The sequence below is a fragment of the Rhopilema esculentum genome, chromosome 10, assembly GCF_057945365.1.
Source record: "Rhopilema esculentum isolate cy_ngs chromosome 10, ASM5794536v1, whole genome shotgun sequence".
NCBI classification, from domain to species: domain Eukaryota; kingdom Metazoa; phylum Cnidaria; class Scyphozoa; order Rhizostomeae; family Rhizostomatidae; genus Rhopilema; species Rhopilema esculentum.
This window is the reverse complement of record NC_142824.1, coordinates 10499997-10516260: the sequence shown is the minus strand read 5'-3', so window position 1 is coordinate 10516260 and position 16264 is coordinate 10499997. Positions and strand designations below refer to the sequence as shown.

The following is a 16264-nucleotide window of genomic DNA, read 5'->3' as shown; positions in this document are numbered from 1 at the left end:
CAAATGGCTCCATTTAGGACCAGAATTCTTGTTAGCTAGGGGGAGCTGAGTTTTAGAGCTTTCAAGTTATCTGGGACCCCTTTGGTTGGGGGCCCTTAGTTGTCAAACCACAGTGTGATCAAACTAATGTGCCCTGAATCGCGTTACGCCACTAGCGTTAGGGTATGCAAGCGTGAATCATCAGCAAAGTCTTTTAATGTGTAATCTTGTAGATTCATGGTCTATTCGAAGGTGGTTGGACAGTGGTTGGGCAATCAGCCCTGAACGCCATCGTTTTCGGCATTCAAAGAACAGTTATGCATTTCTCAGAACCTGGACTAGGCAGTGAAATTATTGCAGGTACCTTAGCAGGGGCTGCACAGACTCTTGTGAGTTGCCCATTGGAACTGGTCAAAACAAAGTTACAAGTACAAGGGAAACGAGAGAGGCTTGTGAGAGCCAAGAGACATTTTCAAAGGCCATTGGATTGCGCCGCACAGATCTATCATCAGAGGTCTCTGGTTTGTATGGCGCCCTGAAAGTAACTTCGATTAATGATATTCCTGCATCAACATTCATCTAGCCTTGAAGAAAGTACAGTGCACGAGAAATTATAAAAAGACAGGAGATATACGATTGTTAAATAAGCCAAAGTCGGAATGCTTCCAAAGCTGTCAACATGATATCATTAAAAGCATGGCCCTGGGGGGCCGCAAATCATGTAGTTATTTTCTAATTCATTTCATTCAACTGAAAATAACAACATTTATTTAGTAGCTAATTAAAATTGCTTATAAGAGTCTTTCGAACAGTATTACTAGTCAGTTTAGCATTTTGCGAAAAAACATCGGCATGTCAAACATAAATCGATTTACAAAGAGTACGAAAAGAAAAAATATCAGCAACTTAACACAAGATTGCTAAAGCTAATAACTCTAGCTAGAAAATGAAAACCTAGACATAAGTTTGACATCAAGTAAAATGAAAAATCACCACTACTACAGTACAGGTACTCTGTTATCCTTAGGGGAGGGGTGGGAAGGAATACTTTTCCGCAAAATAGCTATCGGCGTGTGAACTTAAAATTTCAGTGGTCTGTACCATTTATACTGACACAACTTCGCGTGTAAAACAACTTGAAATCACTATCACGCTTGCAATAAAACTCTATTGTAACCTTCTTAAAGAGTCCGTTCTCTTTCTTTCTCCAGGGACTAAATAAATTCAGTAGTTAAGGGTCCTTTTTGGTTCTTCTTTGTTAATGGTCCTAGGGTTCCTAGGTTCATAGGGTCTGGTTTTTCCAGTATGCCAAGTTAACGGCATTTATGAAATAAATTTAGTCTGCAGGATATGAGTCATCGTGAAGTTGTCAATCAAACACATTGTACCTCGCGGTTATGTTTACCACAGGAATCGCTTCTAGGACCGATTATGTTTATGTTTTTTGGATGAAATGAACAGCGCAAACCTGCAAACTGGGTTTTTGCTATCAATACTAGTCTACAATTCTTTACAAAAGTCCTTGGAACATGCTGCGGCCAATGAAAGGTTTTGATGAAATAAATGTTTCGGCCATAAGATACGAAATATCCCCCTCCCCCCAAAAAAATGTTGGTTGAAAAGCCAATTACTTACCCTGGCTAATAAAATGACATTGGATGAATTTCGAGCTTTGAAACTGTTGTTATTCAACATTGTTTCAAGAAGGAGAGGGGATACAACTGAAGTTGTGCGAAATTTTAGCTTAGTGTACCAAGACTTTTGGCAAGAATTGTTTGTCATCCACAGTCTGATTGTAGTTTGTAAATAAACCTATCAAACTCTGAGCTGAAAGATGTCCCTCACATGTTCTAAATTGTAAAAATAGCGAGCCTTGTCAAATTTCTTTAGGCCAAATGTCATCTACACATTGGCAAGGATGATAGGAAAAATGCTTTTTTAGTGATTCTTTTAATCACATGAATGCTTCGTAAACGAATGCTTTAAGAATGCTTTATGAAAGTTCAAGCCAGACGTCTATATCAAGAATTCAAAGAACACATGTTATACTAAAGTTTGAGAGAGAAACTTGCGAGACACGATGTCAATTATCTCAGTTTGGAGACCATTTCAAAGATTCCTACATTTGGCATCAAGGGATAAGTTTTTCGAATCTTTTTTGGAGATTTTTCTGGGAGCTTTCCATAGACAGTTTTACTGATCACAGACCTATCCCTTTTATTGTTATTAGCTCATTTAATTGAATTTGCACGAACAGTAGGCTTGGAACTGAAGATAAGCGACAATGAGCTCGAAGTAGTTCAAAAGACAAAGTACCTTGGAGTGCAAATCGATTTGGAAAGAGCAAATTAAGGCAGTTTCCACCAAGGTCTCCAGGGCGATCGGCTTTTTGAGACATGCTAGATCCTTACTGCCTATGGCAAGTTTGAAAACCTTTCACTGATATTGTGCAGCCCCACTTTAGATACTGTTGTTCTGTCTGGGGTTGTGCTGGGTCTACAGACATCGACCAGTTACAAAAACTTCAAAATCGTGCTGCTAGGATCATAACAAATAGCAGCTTTGATACCCCAAACAGACCATTTACTGCAGAGTTGGGCTGGAAGACCATTGAAGAGCTCATGGGCAATAAGACTAAAACAATGGTCTTCAAGTTGCTCTATGATTTGGCTTCTCAATACTTGTGTAGCCTCTTCACCAAAAACTCAGCATGCTCCTCCCGCAGCCTCCGGAACACTGAGACTGATTTAAGGTTGCCAAAGAAAAGTTCAGCAAATGGACAAAAATGCTTTTCTTTCCGGGGAGCTAAACTATGGAATAGCCTTCCTGCTGAGACCAAGACGGCATCCTCCCTGGGTGGTTTCAAAAAATCAATACAGGGTTGACTAGTTCTTTTTATACTGTATAATACCATGTAATTGTAAAAAGGTTTTTAATATTATGGTTTTTTTTCTAGCATTTTAACTGTATATTGTAACTAGTTTTTATTGGAGGGCCCCTTGAAAAACAACTTCCGTTGAAGGGCAACCCTCCTTAAACAAATCAAATATGAAATATGAAATATATAAAATATAAAACTACAGTTGAGAGATTTGGTATTGAAAAAACAGATTGCAGTAACTACCTGTAGACACAAAAGCTGATGTAGGAGCATTCAATATTGAAAAAGAGAAAATAACCGTAACAATGACTTTTAATCTTTATTGAGTTCTTTATTCTTGAATATACGTTTAAACCTAAACAATTTTTCCAATTCTTTTAAAAAGCTAACGTGATGATTGGACAATTTTATAAATAAGAACATTGTATACTATAGTTATCAAATTTGATGGGTGTGGTCACTAAAATTTTCAAAAAGCCACACCCATTTTTTTCATATTTGCATTGATAAAAATTCCTTTAAATAAACCCTGCACAAAATATGCTGAAATGTTTTGAATTAAATGAAAGTTTGAGTTATCGTAGTTATCATCATTTGTCCCTACCGTACTAAAGAACATATTTTCATTTTGATTTTGTCAAAATAGGAGATGAAAAATTGTGTCTTGTGTGATGTCAGCTGACTGGAAGTAAAAAGGGATTACTTAATGTTGAAAACAAGCTGAAATTTGAGCAACAAAGGGATTCGGCCGCATGAGTAGAACTTATGCCAGAAATATGATCTTATCCACCGCTAATCTGTCTTTACAAAAATTTCCTGGACAGCATGGATGGCCTTTTAGGTTTTAGGCCATCGTGTGAATACTAGTTCCTGACAACAATAGCCCATTAACTTTGAGACAGGTTTCTCTCATTTCTCTGCAACACGCGCATGGGTATACTGTATTTCCTCAAATGAACACCGCCCTCTGATAAACGCGGCCCTCTATTGAACGCCGCACCTTCAGCGAACCATTTTAAAAATAAACGCCGCCCTCATTTAAACGCCGCATCTTGAAAAGCAGCGTTCATTAGAAACCACATCAAAGAAGAAGTAACGCATAGTTTTGAAATTTGTTGTGTCAGTGACGAGACGGGGATATTTACACACTTTGACATTTCCACAACACTAACACGTCTTTCGTGACATTTATTACGTGTTTTGGAGGAAGAAAAAATTGCCTCAAGTCTGTTTCTATCGTGTTACGTCAAAGCTCTAAATAAGAAGTTCTAATGATTAAAGATGGAAAATAATAGAAAATAATAAAGATATAAATTTGCAGGAGAATTCATGAGGTTTTCCCATTTATTAAGCGATGTAAATGCAATATCACAAAAATAGAGCTTTGAAGATATGAGTGTCTGCAAGTTTATTGCAGTAGAAAACTTTTTATTTGCACAAACATGAAATATTTTGTTAAGATAAATTCGGAGGTACTTACTTTTGCTTGGGTTTCTGAGAATATTAGATCAGATGTTCAGCATCTAGTCTTGGTCGGAAATCTTTGGTGCTCCAACTGGCTTAATGGCAGCGGAAAATATGTTCTTTATTCAGTCGGTAAAATATATCACAGTTGGTCAAATCGATCTTTTCCAAATTTCATCTCCAAAAAAAGACAAATTTTCTGCGTTAAACTGTTGCACTCCAATGCTTCAATGTCATTAGAATGTGTTACTTCCCACGTACTGCCAAGCCGATAATTATTATCCTGGTTCTCTAACACTAACTTTGTCATTGTTTTTCTGACCATTCAGAGCCTGTTATGAAAGATTTTGATTAAATTTTACAAAGGTTTCAAAACTTCGAGACTGTGCCATAAAAAAGGAAAAACTTACTTTATAAAATGTAACTTTTCGAAATTCTGTTGCCAGTTGTTTGAGGTTTTGTTTGATTTGTTATCAACTATCAATTGATGCCTAACGTTGTCGTCTTTGAATTCGTAGAACAGACGCAATACTTTTGTGTTTATGTAAGTGTTTATGTTTTTTGCTATGAACTGATTTTTGCAGTTAATGAACTGCCTTAAGGCTGAAATACACTATGCGTTTGAATGGATTCGATTGAATGGATTGCTGGAAAATGGACAGTGTAAACGCAAAGTTGGATTTCAAAATAGCTGTTTCTTTGGGTCACAAGGTCGCCTCTGTATCTCAATAGAGATGCAAGACAAACAAAATAACGAGCCTTGCTGAAAACTTTACGTATCTTTCCTGGTATTGCCTCTTGCAGCCTTGTGCTATTTTTTAATACCAAAATCAACGAGTTACAAGAGCTCATCGATATTTTCGCGAAACATTTTTCAAGAACATTTGATATTCGTCGACTTCTTTCAGACGGAATTCTTGCAAAGACGTGTTATCAATTCCTAGCTCATTTTTTCGGGTCAACCGGGGCTTAACCCAGACGGATCTTTGTTGCCTATTTAATTTTTTGCGCATAAAGTTTTCATTATTTATAAACAATTGCAATCATGGCGGAAACAGCAGCACAGTTATCATCAGAGTCAATGATGAAATGAGGCGACGCTTTAAAAAACTGATTCAATTTAATGAACGAGTGTAAACGGAGACATTTTTTCATTTAAATGGGCCGTCCATTTTATTGAATCCATTTAAATGCACAGTGTATTTCAGCCTTTATCCAATCCATGAATTTGCTTCATGTTACTCCGAATATGTGTTTGCCCCATATCGTAACAACTAACATTAAAGAAATGATACAACACAACACAATACAATGCAATGCAATACAATGCAATGCAATGCAATGCAATGCAATGCAATGCAATGCAATGCAATACAATGCAATACAATACAATGCAATGCAACGACTTCCAGAATGACATCAACCCAACACTTTCATCCACTGACTGTAGTATTCACATCACTACAAACAAGCTATGGAATGTTTTTATTATAAATCAATCTTAGGCTTTCCTATTCTTATTGTTCTTAACTTTTACTTTTCATAAGGATTGCATTCTTATAAAAGCATTTTTTAAAGAAGAAACTGTATTGCCAAACAATAAGATTTAACATTAATTTCATTATACATTTGATTTGGTTGATATTACTGTACTTACCAAAGCTGATATTTTAGGCCCGGTAAATTCCTGTTTTCGTTGTAGTTCTGCAGTATTCATAACTCAGTAGTGAATAAACATTTCTATTGCAATTTTGTTTTATTCAGTGTTTGGAGACAATGCACCGAAAGGCTGATGTACTCTACCTACAATAACAGAGCTGTCAATCGTCAACTGGTCAAGATTTTTGTGGCTTGGTACGTAGCATTTAGCGACCCTTAATAAGGTTCTAACAGTTCAATACGTGCAGTTTATCACTCATGATTGCTAATGGCTTTTCTTGCTGTTTTTATATTTCACTTATCTTCATCCAAAGTATACAGTGGAAGGTGCCCAATTTAAAGACTCTTCTTTTTCTCTCATCTTTTCTGATTCACATGGTAGTTTTTATTCTTTATTATTTGTTAATTTGCCACGGGGTTGTCATGGTCTATTGCTCCCCGTGGCATCAACGTCCTTGTAGTGTTTGTTTTGTAATTAGTAGGTAGCGTAATAGGTAACTTGTCTTAAAATTTTTTTGTGGAATATAAACAAAAAATCTCAAAATTTTGTGAATTTTTTTTGCTATATTGTTTCAGTTTGCTTTTGATTTTCCCCTGATAATGTGTAGCCGTTTCAGCCAGATTTAAAATTAAGCTAAATTTACCCCCAGACCTTGGCAATCTCGATGAGTACTCATCAGCGGGAAGCTACCCTGGGTACTCCCGTACCTTGGGTACCAGGGCCTCGTGAATCAAGGGATAAAGTATCGTAGAAAGCAGCGGTAGCAAAGAATGAGTGGATACAAAAGAAGGAGAAGGAAAGTGCTCAAAACATTCCATACTTGCTCAAAAATATTTTCTGTGACTAGTTTTCAATTATATTTCTGAGACTAAATAATAAAGACTCTGGTACCGAGGATACAGGGAAACCAAAACGTTCTTTTGAGGGGTAGAGAAATGATTTTGGCCAACAAAAAGGACGTGTTTCACTCTCTAAAGGTGTAGTCATAAGATGAATAATTTTATATGCTATTTTCACGCATATCTATTTTAATATGCAGCATTCGAAAAATTCAATTTCAAGTATTTTTTGAGACATACTTTGAGCTGCTACAGAAATGTTAAAACGTTAAAATTCTTACAAAAAGGTTACAATAACAAGGTGATGAAAAAATGTTTTATTTTGCTTGACAAAAATTATTTATGTGCTGACGGAAAAAGAATTGGGGGTACAATAAAACGCCCCCATACCTTTTCCTCCAGCGCGCACCTGCTACAGTGGTGGCTCAGCCCCCTTCGTCATGAATGAGCAATAATTTCTATACGCAACGGAGAGTCTAAAACAAAAATTCAAGTATATTGAGTATGAAAAGGGTATGGTCGTGGGTATGGTCCTTGAGTTACTCACAGCACAGCCCCTCCTTTCTAAGTTTTTAGGAAGGCACCTCTGACCTGCTACTACTCGTTTTTTTAGAAACGGACCATTTTGCAAGTAACCTACATGTAGAAGGTAGAAAATTGAATAGCCGTTAGTACCAAAGACAAAACCCCCAAGGAACTTTTCAATTTTAAATATTTCAAACATTTCAAACAATCAAGAATTAGGAAGCCGGTTCCATTCACAAGGAATTAAAAATCACATAAATTTTGTGCCAAGAAGGTAGCCATTGTTGTTTTATAGTGTATTGATTGATTCCACCTTTTCATAAATCGAGCGTCTTTCTAGTCTTCTTTCTGTTTTCACCTTATTTCCTAACTACAATATTATGTGCAGTTTTCATGGCACCAAATGTGCTTTTAAATTAAGGAACTATCAAGGAACTTTAAGCACTTCAATTCTATCAAAAGAAGTCAAAAGATAATTGTCAAGTATGGGAATTGGCAAGTTCAAAGTTCAAAGCTAAACTGTAATAGTTATGCTTGCTTATAAAAGTAAGGAAGTTTAGGTAACTGGAGGCGAATAGCAGGTGTTATAGAAAAGACAATAACTATCTTGCGCTCCCCCTGAACTCTCAGATGTTTTGAATTAAGTTTACCTTCCTTCCAGGAAAAAGCCACACCTTGACCTCCAAGTTTAAACATAAAACCAATTTCAGGATTTGCACAATTACCAGTCTTCAACTTGCACACAAAATAGTGACATAAATGAACTATGGAACAAGAAGTGCCCCAAGCCAACAATACTAAAGGTTTTTATATCGACTTTGCAGCTGGTTGTTTCGGAGGTAGGTATGCATGTATTGATCTGTTAGCCACAGTTACACCAGCATTCGAAGATAAATAGTTCGGTAGCTTCTCTATGTTTATCATTAAGTTTCACACACAAGATGCACTTTATAATAAGGAAATTTACCATTGCTAATTCGCTCAGGACAAAAGAAGTTAATTTCCTTGATACTTCATCACTGTTGTTTCTCTTAATCTTTCATTCGCTGTATTCTACTTTAGCCTTTCGTTTAAACCAGGTTTGCAGATACCAGGGTAGGTAATCAAATAATTCAAAGGGATGAAATTTACTAAATATTGATACATGTATAGAATTTATGAAGATGTTTTGGTTCTGGAATATATATTTCCCTGGCTGATTCAGAACGAAACGCTCATCAAACGATCATCCATTGTCTTACTTTTGTAGCTTTTTCACAAAGAGTAGTGCATTTTGAAACCTTGCTTTTGGTTGAGCTATATTTATGAGAGAGTTGACACAGAAGAACTAAATTTAATCTAAAATAATTATCTTATCATTCTTTTACATTTTCATCGCCTCTTGTTTTCAAAGGCAAGTCAGCTTGTAGTAAGTTCCATAGAAATAGTTCGGTAGCATTTGAAAATCACTTCAATTGTAGACATTCTTAATATAACACGTTTTATCGAAACCAATGGATAATAAATGGTTATATTCAAAGATATATTCAAAGCTGCTTGCACTAATGCGACATATTTTGTACCTGCATGCACCTGTACGGACAAGGAGCTTTCAGGTCGAGCTGTAATGGCCGCCTTGAAATTACTTCGAATCACCTTCCATGTTATTCTGTGGCAGTCAAAGCAATGCTTGCTGGAAATTTTTGTTGGAAAATCAAGCTATCATTCTATAAATGTGAACAGCGTAATCTGAAAGCCAAGTTTGAGTTGCAGCTATTGCGACTGTTAAGAACTGCAATAATCGGTGGAAAACCCCTTTGAGAAAGTTAACATGATTCTGCTTGAGATCCAAATCAATAAGCTCTTTAATTGTTTACTGATGCTGTTAGGCGTGACCATCAAACGTTTTACGAATAATGTTGACTTGCGATAGCAATTATTTAGTGTTCATCGGAACATCGATCTAGATCGATTACACTTTTCAACAAGTCAACACAATTGTCTGCTAGGGAGGAAGGGGGATGTTGCTTGGCCTAGGCAATGAATTCCTCTTTGGCCAAACGGGTGGGATGCTGAATTTTTCTCAAATATCTCTTTCCATTCATTATTCCTACAAAAACACAGTAAATGTTTGGTTAGATAACATATCACTAAATATGACTTCACTAGGTATAAAATACAAATTTTATAATTTAAAAGATATACCTAATTTGTTTGCATCTTAGTAGACAGGGAATTTTTCATAACATTCTAGCAAACTGGGTAACCGAAACTTTTAAATTTTAAAGCATAAGAGTAAAGGCCACTGATCATTTTAAGCCCTGGGAACATTCTGGCAAATGACCAAAAGTTGCGTTTCCGGAAGCATGAAAAATGCACGGTCAGCAAAATTTCAACTTTCGAATTTTTCAAATCTAATGATACTATCGGAAAGAACATGCAAAACTGAGCAAAAATTTCAAAAAGAGCAATGTGATCTGACCTATAAGCAAAAAGTTATGGCTGTGGAAACTTTTCGTTTTGTCAAACAACTTGCTCTCTCGAGTTTCCTGATAGTGCAGACGCATAGCAGTAGAATTGTGCATGTTATGATAATAGCATGACGTTTGGTGCAAGTACACAATCCGATATGCTGAATAAAATGAAGTTCATATAAAGCTTCAAAAAAAGCCCCCTAAAGCTATTTTTGGACTGGGGTACTGGTACCAAGTCCTCTTTCTGGTATAGCACTACAATATTCTTGACATTGCAAGTTATAAAGCTGAAACTTTTTTCTGGCGTTATTTGACGTGCTGGATAAAATGGGATGCAAAAAAGCTTTAAAAATTTTACAAAATCAATTTTTAAACTATGGTTCTTGTACCCAGTCCTATATTGGGTCTTGCACTGTAACTTTGTAACTATTCAAGTTGTTTAACTGAAACTTGGTTTCCTGACCTATTCTATTCTGCAGAGCTATTCTGCAGCAGACAAAGTGTGTCAATAACACCAGCAAAGGCTAGATATCGGCCCCTATTATGTTATCATAAGTTTTCAGACAATAAACGAAGCTGGCTACTTTGTCCAAAACTGTCTCTTGAGGTTTTTGCAATGCATTTAATTTTAGACATTCAAACACACATTCTCACCAAAATTCTACTGAAGCAAGTCATGTTTATTTTAGCTTTATAGTTGGTGTATAATGGGTGTAGACTATCAAAAAATAGCTTTTTTTAAAAAAAACTGTTTATACAGACCTGATATGTAGTAGGCAGAGACATCAAGAAATAGTTTTTGATAATTTTTGCAACTTGATATGTGGTATTTTTGGGACACTTGAAATTAAAAAACCATTGAGGAACAGTTGGTCCTTCGATACAATGTGATCAAAAGAAATACAAAATTAAGATAAATAAAGAACTGGTCTTCTCTACAAAAATTTAATTGATTAGTGGAAAAATATTGTGCTGCAAAACGACCCACAATTGTTTTCCTTTTTTCCTTAAAATATATGAACGTGCAGACCACTATGTGCAGACTAAAGAAGATTATTTTTAGCCTTAAGCGATGATTTTGTTCTATTCATTGTGAGAAAAGAGAGGTTACAGCTTTGTCTTGCACAAGAATATCATTTTTCATATCTTGACCAAGTTGGCAACTCTGCCTCCAATTTTCTTTCCATTTATTCCCTTTACTGTAATTACAAACGTAAAAGTATTTGTATGTTACGTTTTTTGAAATTTATTTTCGATGCGTAAGCTTTTTAGCAAACTTATGATACTTTGAATGTTGTCAGGCATTTGGTACCGTGAGCAATTGTAAAAATAATGAAGGATATTATTCGTGAATAGTGGGAAATTTTGTAACAACCTCCTTTCTCAACGTTCGCCTACTGCCTGATGATTCATCTCGTGATTTATCCAGTTTTGCTTCATACTTCCGTTGGTCTGTGGTTGACAAGATTATTGGATATAAGGGGTTGGTGGCTATGTGGCAATCGCCACCGGGGCTTCTCAGAAGTTGCAGGCGTCACATTTCCCATTGTTTTAGAACAAAAGACCATTGTCCTGTAAATTATTGGGGGCGGTCGCCCCCCTCGCCCCCCCTCGCCCCCCAAGTGTCCGCCACTGATTTTAAAAGTATGTGATTTAGGCTTTCTAAGTGACCACGCCTATTTAGACCTAGTCATGCTCTACGGGCCCTTTCAAAGCCAGGTCACGGATTGGAAATTTGACAGAGGAAGTTAAAGAATTAGGTCACGGAATAAGATTATCGCAGAACTGTTAGTTATTTCTTTTCTCTGATCTCTCCCCAGGTGTCTGTGGAACAATCGTTGGCCAACCGTTTGACACAGTCAAGGTACGTGTATAGTTTAAGAATTGCTGAACATTATCAATCGTTTTTGGTTTAGAGTTGCGGTAATTAATTCCAGGGTTTTAAAGTTGAACAATACGTCGAAGAAGGTCTGATATATAATATTTTAGCATGCTATGTTTCCACTTTGCCGAAAGATCTTCAAATTTCGTAGTGCCAAAAACCTTAAAAGGATTAAAGTAATATAAAAGGCACAATGAACTAGATGTTAAGTTAAAGAATCAATAACACTTGACTAGAGTTGGTAAAAAGGGTGCTTCAGCAACATTGCCATAACATTATATCATATAGAAACATGTATCAATGATGCTTGTGCATAAAACTGCAAAATGGAAACAAATCAGGAGCATTAGATAATGGAAGGTTTGTTAATGTTCTTTTCAAAAGATACAGAATCCAACGCAAAAACAAAATTTTGAAAAGCCAACGATCTCTTCAGAAATTATATCACATATGAGCGTGGAAAACACTGCTTGGGTAAAAGAAGCTCAGTCACGTGATGCAAGACGAAATAATAATGTGACTTTTGAATAACGACACTTTTGGTTGGCGGGAAAGATGTCGCAAGCAAAGAGGCGTATTACACAAATTTATACAAAGAGGCGTAATAAAGTAAAAAAAATTTGATTGTTTGTGAAAGTATAAATTTATAATTAAAGTGTTTTACTATAAATATCAGTAGTGGAAGGCTAGATCCATACTTGTAAATGTTAAATAAGTGTGAACAACTTTCATAACATAAGAGTAAAGCCCATAGTGAGTGAAGTATTTCAAGTACCATCGTTGTTAAATAAAGAAAGTTTAACCCAAGTATTTCGGTTAAAGAAGCATTGTAAAGTATGTTCAACAGAAGCAATGGCGAGTTTCTTTACAACAAAAAAAGCTTCAGTAAGAAGTTGGACTGATCAGTTAAGATTATCTTTGATAAAATCTCAGTTCCTTTACTCAAGGTGAGACTCCAAACCCAAGGACAAGAAAAAATCTACAAAAATGCCATTGATTGTGCATTCAAGATTATCAAAACAGAAGGAGTAAGTAAATTTTCTATAATTTTTCTTCTTTTTCTTCTTTCAACCATGGACTTTGATATAATTGTATGAAAAACAATAATTCTTTTGAAGCAGAAGCTCTGGTATGTTTGTTATAAGCTGTTAGCTGTTTGAAATATTTTAGTCAATTTTTACGCTGGATTGCGAGCAACTAGAGAAAGAATTTTAATGAATGAGTCAATCCTCTTTCCCTCCTCTTTCCTGGAGTCAGAGAGCATGCGGATGGAGTGACATCTTTATTACACGCATGCTCATTGACTTCAGGATGGGAGGTTGCCTAACTCATCTGAAGATCATCGTAAGCTCTCCCGTGTCTCCCTAGAACTTTAATTACCGTTGAGACGAAAGAAATTTAGGGTAATCGTGCAACGAGATTCTGAGTACTTGTAACTTGTTATCATCTTTTGAAAATCTTTTGAGTTTTTACCATCAATTCCCGGATTACATCGTTGTAACATCTCTTTCTAAAATCATCCAATAGTGAGAACGTATTTTTACTTAATTTGTGTAGGTAGCTGGCCTGTTCAAAGGTCTCACCCCACCTATTGCTGGCCAATCAGCTATAAACGCCATCATATTTGGAGTCCAAGGAACAGTGATGCGTTTTTTGGAACCTGGCTTAAGAAGTGAAATAATTGCAGGCTGTATGGCTGGTGCTGCACAAACGATTGTCATTTGTCCTGTTGAGTTGATCAAAACAAAGTTGCAAGTTCAAGGGAAGGGAGAGAGGCTGTCAAAAAGTCAAAGACAATTTCTTGGACCACTTGATTGCATTGCCAAGATCTACCGTCAAGAAGGTTTGTTTGCTTTGTATCGCGGTATGAAAATAACTCTTATCAGAGATATCCCCGCATTTGGCTTGTACTTTGGATTGTACCATTCAATGCTAACATTTTGCACGCCAGAAGGAAAGACCTTTAACGATTTAGGCCCTTGGACAGTCATGGTTGCTGGTGGGATCACCGGTATGGCATCATGGGTATACTCATACCCAACGGATGTAATCAAGTCGAAAATTCAAGCAGAAGGCCTCAAACCTTTGGGAAAGTATGATGGCTATTTGGATTGCATCAGAACAAGCATCAACAGTGAAGGATACAGAGTTTTTGTTAGAGGAATGTCAGTTTGTGTAATCAGGGCATTTCCAGTCAATGCTGCTACATTTGCAGTGGTGGAGGGTTCGCTGAGGCTAGTAAATGCTCGAAGAGAGAAATGATTGAAAGCAGTTTCAACAAAAAAAACATTTATAAGAAATGACTCTTGTTCATCGTAAGTTTTATATTATTGTGATTTTTTCTATATTGTAATTAACAATTCAAAATTCAAAAATCACTGGTGCATATTATCATAATCAAAGATATACCAAAAATCATTTTTTAGCTGTTATTAGACAGATACTCAACATCAGAAAATAAGAGTAAAAAAATATGAAATACAATGATAAAAGCATAAAGTCATGAATGTTAAGGCCATCAAAAATTGCGAATTAATTTAGCGGGTTTTTAGTTGTTCAAATCTAGGACAAAAAAGGACAATGGCTTGAAAACTGAAAGTCTTAATGTAAAATTTTATTGGCTTAATGTCCGAATCACTTTCCTCACTTCCTTAAGCTGATATTAAAGAGGGGCAAAAAGTAGGGTTATAAGATTTGAAAAGCTGTTTAAGTTTTGCTACCAAAACTATTCTGGTATAAAGCGTGATAAACAAACAAACAAACTAACAAACAAAGCAAAAAGAGCAAGCGAAATGACACATTTTATTGTCTTTTGACACCAATAAAAGTGGAAAATACCAACATCTTTTACATTAGACTTCGAGGGAAAAAAGGTTAGAAAAATTTAACAACAACAATTTCCTTAAAAACATTTCCTTACAAACAAGTGCACCAATTCGCTCAAAAACAGCAGTGAAATGAATTCTCACATTAATTCACCGTGACTGTGAATTGTGCAAAAAACTTGCGCTACCTATGATGCAAAAAACAGCTATAGACACAAATATTGGCAGTTTTATAGCCCGCTTACACGGAAAAGTGATGAAAGTTGTTCAAATTCAGTGGAAGGTTAAGGACTTGATAAGAATTTTCAACACGGAAATTTTCTTAGCGAAATGCCTCATTAGTCTTAAAAAACTGGAAACGATTGCTGCTTTTATTGTCTTGTTATGCAAATAAAACCGGATTATGCCAAATTTTTGAGCATTTAAATTTTGTGGAGGAGTAAGGATAAAGGCTCTTAAAAATTAATGTTCTATACCAAAGGTTTCTTGCTGAAATGCCTAATTACGCTTAATACAAGATTGGAATGAACAAATAGTAGTTTTATTATACTTTACACTGAGAAAATGAATGATTACGATATTTTTGAGCATTCAGATTTTGAGTAAAAATCTTTAGGCTATAGACTTTGAGAAATAAGAGGTTTCTATTCAAACAATTTTTGGAAAAATAGTTGAATATGCCTAAAACAATAGAAAATGAAGCAAGGATAGTAATTTTTGATGTCTTTTTGCACTGAGAAAATAGAAAAACATGATGCCAATATTTTTGTGTATTCATAATGTGAGGAAAAGATAGGGTTATAGGCTACGAAGATGTTTTGTTCTCCAAGTCATCATTTTCCGGTGAAACACTTTTTTACGCTTAAAACAAGACTTGAAAAACAAATGACAACTTTTATTGTCCGTTTACGGCAAGAAAAGTGACTAAAGCCAATACATTTGAACATTCAATTTTTAGGAAAAAGTAAGGCTATAGGCATTGAAAAGTAAGGCTTTTTATACATACATACATTGTCTCGGTGAAGTGCTTTTATACGCTTAAAACATGACTGGAAACAGGTAAGTGGCTGTTTATACTGCCTTTTTACACCTAGAAAAATGGATAATACTAACATTTTTGAGAAATGAAAATTGAGAGAGAAGTAAGGCTAAAGGTCTTGAAAATAAGTGTATCCCGTACCAAAATTCTCTCGTCTTCATGATTAATTCACTTCAATGTGATAAGAATGAATAGGAATTGAAGTTAGTTCGGAAAAGAACTTGAAACGTCTTGTTAAAAGAAATTTATCCTTTTCGGAAAAAACGAATTTTTTGATGGGTAGTCATTTGATCAAAAATAAAGCCATCGATTTCAAAATATCCTCCAATATTCTCAAATTCTTTCCTTCAAGAAAGAGGTTTATTCGCCTCTTTTTGAGAAAAATTTAGAAGAAATTGAAGATAGTTTTCAATAATAGTCGACTTTTGATTAAAAAAGTAAGCTGGCAGGCATATTAACTATCGTCAAATTATCCGAAACCATATCCCTTTTTAGTTTTGGAATCAAGTGTTGAGTTGGAATTAATTAGAGATATTTTAAAGAACAAAGTAAAAATATTAGCTTAAAAAAACTTTTCGTCTAAAAAGAGATTAATTTGCTTCTTTTCAACCAAAATATACAATTATCTAAGTGAGTAAATAAAAGCTTTCATTACAGGAAAGTTTAAGACTGGTCAATACCTCATTAAAAAGTAAGTCTATACGCTTAGAATAAGCT

At 35.5% G+C, this 16264-nt stretch overlaps 1 protein-coding gene across 1 annotated transcript; it reads left to right on the top strand.

Moving 5' to 3' along the window:
* Positions 1–6090: 6090 nt before the first annotated feature.
* Positions 6091–15693, top strand: LOC135692897 (mitochondrial basic amino acids transporter). Its single transcript, XM_089110794.1, has 5 exons — positions 6091–6178; positions 8010–8187; positions 11622–11665; positions 12631–12711; positions 13241–15693. The coding sequence occupies exons 2-5, from the start codon at positions 8115–8117 to the stop codon at positions 13943–13945; spliced, it is 903 nt and encodes a 300-aa protein (XP_088966920.1). The 5' UTR covers positions 6091–6178; positions 8010–8114; the 3' UTR covers positions 13946–15693.
* Positions 15694–16264: the final 571 nt, after the last annotated feature.

Coding starts and splice junctions, on each gene's coding strand:
- LOC135692897 (XM_089110794.1), top strand. CDS start 8,115: ATGGAACAAGAAGTGCCCCAAGCCAACAATACTAAAGGTTTTTATATC. Junction 8,188..11,621: donor TGCAGCTGGTTGTTTCGGAG/GTAGGTATGCAT, acceptor ATCTCTCCCCAG/GTGTCTGTGGAACAATCGTT. Junction 11,666..12,630: donor AACCGTTTGACACAGTCAAG/GTACGTGTATAG, acceptor CCTTTACTCAAG/GTGAGACTCCAAACCCAAGG.